Here is a 7,734-nt window from a genome sequence, read left to right as displayed (position 1 = left end):
CCCCCACAGCTTCCTGGGGCAACCTGGTCCAGTGTCTGACCACCCTCACAGTGAAGAACTTCTTCCTAATATCTAATCTAAACCTCCCCTCTTTCAGTTTAAACCCATTTCCCCTTGTTTTGTCATTAACCGCCCTTATGAAAAGTCCTTCCCCAGCTTTCTTGTAGGCCCCTTCAGGTACTGGAAGGCCACTATGAGATCCCCCCAGAGCCTTCTCTTCTCCAGGCTGAACAGCCCCAACTCTTTCAGCCTGTCTTCATAGGAGAGATAGCAATGGCACTGGGTATCACTCATTTGCATATTTTATTACTAGTATAATTATAATTATAATTATTATTTTAATAGCAGTATTATGTTTTCTTTTATTTCAATGATTAAGTTGTTCTTATCTCACCCTACGAGTCTCCTTCCCTTTGCCCCCCAATTCTCTCCCCTGTCCCCTGGGCAAGGAATGAGCAAGCAGCTATGTTTGGCTGCATCCAAGTGCTGGCCAAGTGCAACCACCACACACTTTAAGTTTAAAAGACTAACACCTGCTTAGATTTAGTAAACAGATAATTTTAAGTTTATCTCATTTTATCAACTAAGTACATTTAGTTGTTAATCTTAGAATAATTCGAATATTCAGAGCGCTGCAGTTTTGAGGAAACCAGTTTCTTCCTTCCAAGCACAACAGAGAAACTGCTTTTTGGTATTTATGTAAAAAGGTCAGTCAGTGCAGCAGAACGCTTGGGGAATCTGTTCATCCATCAGCTTCTGCTTTTACCAAAAGTCCCCATTTGTCTCTGAAAGGCAAAATTTTACCTGGTTTCTTCCTATCCTCTCCAACATTCACTCTGGGGAACTGTTACTCATGTCCCGGTCCGTATACTTTCCCACTCCTTTTTCCTATCACAATTTAACACTAAAAGCTTTTTAATATTTGAAACTTAATATCTTACTTCTGTAGCACATTTTCCTTCGTTTGAAATTTAAAACTGTTATGTTTTTTGATGAATTTATTGTCAAGTTGAGCTGCATTAGTATTGTGACCTCAGAGTCGAGTCTGCCAGTGCAGGAGAGTTCGACGCGAAACACTGCAAACAGACAACAAAGAGGCGTTACAATTAACTTCGAGCACTTTTCAGACACTGTGGTGAAAGAATATTTAAATCATGTTTATAATGTATCTTTTTAAACAACTTGCTATTAAGAAATGCTATTTTAGCCTTCATGCCTTGTAACTTTGACAACTTCAGACAACTATTAAAAGAATTAAAGGGCACAGATTTTTATATTAATTTATGTGAGCTATATTAGAAGTTTAGAGATTACTAAAATTGTATCTGTGGAGAAGTGACCATTAGCCAGGCATCAGCTTTGGAGCTAAAGTGCTGTCACAAGAGAAACCTATTATCACAGAAAACCAGAAAATGTTGTTTTCTTTATTGCTTTTCCAAATGCTATGAAGTTTAGCTTTTTTCACAACTATTAAGTTTAAATACTTCGGTCTCTGCAAATCTGACTGGAATCAAAGCTTAAACTAATATGACATTATTTATTTTCTAGCTCATATAACAGCATTATTTATGCCAACACAGCAGACACAACAAGCCTAATTCCCCAGTGGTTGCTTTCACAAAAAGTGGTACAAAACCAAAACATCAATATGTATTTTATAGCCTCTTGAGTATCTAAGAGAGCATATGGCAGTGAGGAACCAGAGCTCAATGAGCAAGGAATGATGATCATTTGCACATTTCTTGAAACAAATTTAGTTGTTTCTAGTATAAATCCTATGGAGGAGCTAATACAGATTCAAAATAGTTTTCTCAGGTTTAAAATTTACCATAAACACTTTAACATAGTAACAACTACCACACATTTTGAAATGTCATCTCTATAGGCCAGAAAAATCAAAAGTTGTGGATTTTAAAATCCATGCAATTGTTAATTATTACTGTTGAAAGGGAACAGGAACCTTATGTACATACATGTATTATACATATAAATATATGTATATATACATACAAAAGAAATGTCACATTTTCTTTCCAGGAAAAATCTCTATCCCACTAAACAAGCAGAAAAATATCACTCTCGGACTATTAGTCTGAGAGTGTAATTCCCTTTGAGCAATGTCATAACTGTTGCAGAAGACCAGCAAAAATATTATGTTTAATATAGAAAAGATACACTTCTACACAACACTATACACATTTTGGGAAAAAACCAAGGTACCACCAGAAAGAATTATTAGCATCAGCACTAGTTGTACATGTTCAGGAGGTGGAATGTTTCTTTACCTGAAAGGGTGCGAGGAACTTCTCCTTGTAGAGAAATGTTGGCCTGGGGCATAGCCATGGCCATGGGATTATCTACCTGAAATCCCAGTTTATACTCAACCTGTAACAACAGTTGGGAGATGCAAGACATATTAAGAAACTTCTATAGTAGTAAAAAGAAATGTTACTTACCCTTTGATAATCTCTTTCTTGAAATCAAAAAACTGTATCTTATTTTCAGAGAATATTGTTGATTTTAGATGCCCAAATGCAAGGTTTCTTATACAAAGCCTAAATATCAGACTTTTGCAACAGTTCAAATTAAGAAAGCCAAAACAGAAGACACACTTGAAATAATTCTTGAAAACCTGAGCCAGAATTTAAAGTGTTGTATTAAAAAAACCCACCACAAACCTCACTCACTGATACTTTCAAACTTACAAAGTTCAAAAAACAGTTTGTTAAAACCAGAGGAATTAAAAAAAATTCCCGTTCCTCTAGTTAGTTTTATAAACTATACAGCCAAAACTGCTTACAAACAATGTATTCAACTATAGTCAAGATTTTGTTTCCACTTAAGAAGCTGATAGCTGATTCTGCAAAATATTCATTCCAAAAAAAGTACAGGGCCTACTGTAACTAAGTCATAAATTCTTGTTGGAAATTCACCCTATCCACTCAGATGAATGAATTTGGTTTGACTTTGTACGCTCCATTATTTTATTCCCCCCCCCTTTCTAAAACATAATAGGATGCATTTATGTTATCAATTTATTTTTCAGGCAAGATGCCAAGGGCAGAAACATAACCCAGTTTCTGAGCTCCTACAAACTGCACTACCTCCATCCTATAAAATCAGCACAGAAGATGTCAAGTGGTGCAATCACAGTAAGGGAAGCAAGGCTACACAAGCTCAAAAACTGCTGTTCAAAATTCAACAACAGGCCTGAGGGAATTCAGGGCAGGGACAGTGATGCAGAAAGCTTATAGCTGAAGTTGTAACAACAAGGAAACTCCTTCGAAGGTTCTATTCAGATAGCAAGTGACTGAATTGAGAGGTGGGGGTGGGTCTGTTCAACCAAGGAACAAGTGACAGGACAAGAGGAAATGGCCTCAAGTTGCACCAAGGGCAATTGAGATTGGATGTGAGGAAGAATTTCTTTGCTGAAAGGGTTCTGAGGCATTGGAAGGGGTTGCCCAGGGCAGTGGTGCAGTTCCCATCCCTGGAGGGATTGAAGAGTCGTGTAGACACAGTGCTGAGGGACATGGTTTAGTCGGGGACTTGTCAGTGTTGGGTCAACAAATGGACTCAATGATATTAAAGGTCTTTTCCCATCGAGGCCATTCTGGGATGCTGGGATTCTGTAACTGCCAGTGAAGGTGGAATAATGGCAAGTAGAGAGCCAGCTTGCACTGTACCCAATACCGTTGCAGGTCAAAATTCACTTCTCGTAAGAAATTACACCTCAAAGGGAAGAACACTGGCAGAATGAATCTTCAGAAACTGCACTGGTGGAGTTGTTAAATATTACTGTTCCTACTGGAGTCTTTCCTACTTAAGGACAGAAGAATAACCATTGCTCAATTTTAAAAAAGAAAAAGAATTAACATCTGGCACTAAACAGATTATTTCATATACATAAATTGTTAAGTAACCGGAAATCCTTCAAAATGTAAGAGCATATGCAATCTTTAGGACAGCTGTTGCTGCATGCTCCAGCCATTTTAATTAAGTGAAATAAAAATCCCTTTCCATTTAATCGAGGTTCGGCAATAATATACTAGATGCTACTTTTATAGGTTTTTCTTGTCTCCAAACATGTTTCTAGAAATGTCTCAAACACAATTGCTCTACATTTGATTTCCAGAAGCTTCAGTTCATGGCTGCCCTTTCTGTGTGTTCAGTGCAACACCAGAAGAGATTCCACAGCCAGCAGCTTTTATGTGTATGTGTATATACACATACACACGCATATACATACATGTAGCTTGCCAGAAGCAAGAAGTATAACATACTTCAAAAGAAGTGCTTAACCTTTCTAAAACAAGAAGATTCTAAAACAATCTTAACTTACTGCCTGCCATCATATAAGTAATTCTTTCACACCTAGCATATGCTGATTTTTGCACAGAAAAAAAGACATTAAATTATAATAGTGAGTATTCACTAAGCAGTACAGCTCACATATCAAGTACTCAAAGACAGCAGTTATGCCTGCTTACCTTGGATTTAGCATGCCAGCTGAAGTGAAGATTATTGGTCTCACTGGGTATTAAGAGATTGAAGGACAACGCATAGTGATTAACCACATCATTCCTCACGTAAGACAACTCTGCATCTAGACCTGTAATGAGAAAGAAAAGAGTATGATGAGGAAGAACAGGACCAGCAGTAACACACCAGAACAAACAACTCTCAGAACCACCAGCTTCACTTGAACGTTGAAGCAAATACTTCCTGAAGTCCATAAATCCAATTACAGGTTTGGAGATCAGTGCTTCATGCATGTCAGCATTAACAAGACCACTTCAAACTCGTACAAAGCAACAATTTCAGAGATGCTACAGCCTCATAAACAGGTAAGAGCTGGAATGTAATAGAAGGAAACACAAAATCCTCCAAAAGAGTCATTACAGACTCTCCTGAACACACCCTTGTCTGCTTCTGGGAATCACAGGTCCAGTTTTGCCCTTGTTTACAACTGTCTACACTGAAAACAAAGTGCTTTGGATTATCAGATCATTAACTGCAGGTAATTCTTCCTGGAATAGCTCATTTCTTGAGCTGAGACACATAAGCACTATGGAATTAACTTCAGGTTAATTAGATCAGAACACAAAGCACATAAGGAGAGGAGGAATGACATTTGTACACCAAGTAATACTAATATTTAGTGTCTACCCTTTGCTTTCTGGACTTTTAAATAAACCAAGATAATTGGAAGACCCACAAAAATATTACAGAGCACTAAAGTCCATTTTCCTAAATAAGACATACTCTGATACTAAAAATACTGAAGCTGCCATCATCTTTTGCTGCACACATCCCAAGGTCACAACACTCCATACAGGGCAGGACCCTACAGCTTGCCCTGGGTGTCATTAGCAATTAGTGGTAAAGTAAACATTACAATTTAACCCCCTTCCCTGCAGCCACAAAATTAATTCCAGCTCCATATCCTCAGGACAAAACTACACTGTATTGGTAATCATTCCCATTTTGCCTTGTCTCACACAGCTTTTCCTCCATTGCTCCCAGTTAAATGCTATCCAGGCTCAGCAACATATTGACATGCTAAGAAAACAACCAGTCAAATCAACCAGAGGTGCCCACTCCAAGAGGGATCTACACAGAGGGAACTGAGTTCAATTAAAATATTCACTGTATGATCAGGAAGGCAAATAATGAAGTTATTTTTATTATGGCTAGAAAGTCAAGAAAACTGGAAAGGCTGTGACTCCAATACGACAGCATTTAAGGCATCCTGAAGTTATTACAAGAATCTAGGGAAACATGAAAGGGTTTTATTATTTTTTTTTAGGAAAGAGAAAAAAAAAGAAAGATAATTATTGAACCATGTAGACAAGCTGCATTTGAAGAAAGAAAGAATCAGCTTGAGAGAAATAATTCCTTCCATTTAGTGCAAAAACTGGGCACATATCAGTGCAAAGTGATAAGCGTTCTCTTATTCCAGACCCTGATTTAATCCACCTCGTTTTCACAAGATACAGAAATGCAGCCAAGACATTCCTCTTCATTCTTCTTCCTGTTAACCACTTTAACTCCCTGCTGGCTCATTAGTGTCCTGAAACTTAATCAAAACCCAAGAGTATATAATTACAAATAGTGGGGGATGGCAAAGGGAAGAACCCTAGGAACAGGATGCATAAAAGGAATCAACAGAACAGTAATTCCAGGGAGAAACGCTCTCAAACAAGACCTTGAACAGAAAAAGATGCAGGTAACACCTTGAATGCTCAATATATTCAGCTTGAGACAGTATAGTAAAAAAAGTTAAACTTTTATTCTTTAATTTGTCCGTATTTCCATTCAATAATAAATGGCAAAAGCATATCCACCAGTCAAATAATGAGGAGGAGGAAGCACACACACACCCCTTGAAACAGAATAAAATTTTGAAAACATGTAAAAGAAACAGTAAACTTCCAAAATACCTTGCCCAGATAATTTTTACATGTGTAAATGTTTATATACGCAATCTACCTCAGACTTAGGAAATGTGGAAAAAGCGTAGAGACATGGACAAGCACTCACAACTATCAGACATTTGCCATTAGATCTGATCAAGAAGATGGGAAGCTTTATGAGCATAAACTTACTAAATAAAGTATTCCAATTAAACACAATTAAGTACAAGTTATTTAAAAAGATCAGGAAGACAAAAGGATTAGCAGGTGAAACAATGAAACTGCTTTTGGAATAAAGAAAACCTTCTCTCGCTGATAAATGGTCACACCAGCAATTAGAGGTTCACAAAAACATTTCAGAACTTGTAACATCATGAAATTTTCAAGGTGATAAACCTTGATTTAATATAAACTTTGTACAGAAACTGGTCATACAAATCAAACGAGTACACAGCAGTAAAACTGTTATAAAAACTGGCCTTTATAAAAGTAATGTAAAAGGCAATCCAAATTGAAGCTGTCAAGCATAAATATCTTGATGTGCAATAATAGCTAAACGTGTACGAAACCAAATTACCCTGCAGAAGATCTATCAAATCTTTAAGCTCTAATAGAGGTACAACACCAAGTAATTTCATTGTATAGACCACTCATGTTTTCATGCCTGTAGTGCCATAAAAAGCTGCACACTAAAAGGCAATGCTAATTAGATGAATTTCAACAGCATCATGTAAGAGCAGCAAATCAATGTCAATTTTATTACTTCAAAAAATTATGCTCTAGCTAAAAGATTGGCATACAGAAATAATTTAAGAGGTTTTGCAGTGTAGCTCAAGTCAAAAAAAGGCAGATTGCCTGACTTAGTATCTTGTTTGTATCAGGGGTCTACAGAAAACACCAAGGGAAGAATATAAAACCAAAGTAAATACACAGTGACACTTTACCAGTAAATCCTCTGCCCTTCTAGTGTTTTTGAGGGTCACAAATTTCCTAAATTAACAGGCAGTATCTTCCAACAGCTTCTCACTAGAGGTTTTTTCTTCTGTGAATTTGGATAAATGCTTTCTCAAACCTTGGAAACTGATAGATACGTACCTGGGAAATGCCAGTGTTTCGATACTGCATGGTATTTTTTTTTCCTTTTAAGTTGATCAACAATTAAAATATTTCCTCTATAGCAACTTTTCCCATCAGTGAACTACAGATAAAATCCAATTTGCCATGCACAGCTAAGAACCTGTGTCCACACCAGACAAGCAAGCTCCCACCTCCCTACCTCCAATCCACCATGGTCCAGTTTTCCTTCTAGACCATCCTCCCA

The 7,734-nt window shown here is 37.2% G+C and overlaps 1 protein-coding gene across 1 annotated transcript in view; it reads right to left on the bottom strand.

Annotated features, from left to right (window-relative positions):
- The window catches only part of RYK (receptor like tyrosine kinase), a 42,678-nt gene extending 38,068 nt beyond the window's left edge, over positions 1 to 4,610 (bottom strand). The window contains exons 1-3 of the mRNA XM_010176290.2: positions 4,488 to 4,610; positions 2,286 to 2,385; positions 942 to 1,076 (exon numbers count right to left, since the gene is read on the bottom strand). Of these exons, the coding sequence (XP_010174592.2) occupies positions 942 to 1,076; positions 2,286 to 2,349 (199 nt within the window). The 5' untranslated portion in view covers positions 2,350 to 2,385; positions 4,488 to 4,610. The remainder of the gene's footprint in view (positions 1 to 941; positions 1,077 to 2,285; positions 2,386 to 4,487) is intronic.
- Between the last annotated feature and the right edge of the window lie 3,124 nt (positions 4,611 to 7,734).

The sequence above is a fragment of the Antrostomus carolinensis genome, unplaced genomic scaffold, assembly GCF_000700745.2.
Source record: "Antrostomus carolinensis isolate BGI_N321 unplaced genomic scaffold, ASM70074v2 scaffold14349, whole genome shotgun sequence".
NCBI lineage: Eukaryota > Metazoa > Chordata > Aves > Caprimulgiformes > Caprimulgidae > Antrostomus > Antrostomus carolinensis.
The sequence above is the reverse complement of the archived record's forward strand: the minus strand, read 5'-3'. Positions and strand labels throughout refer to the sequence as shown.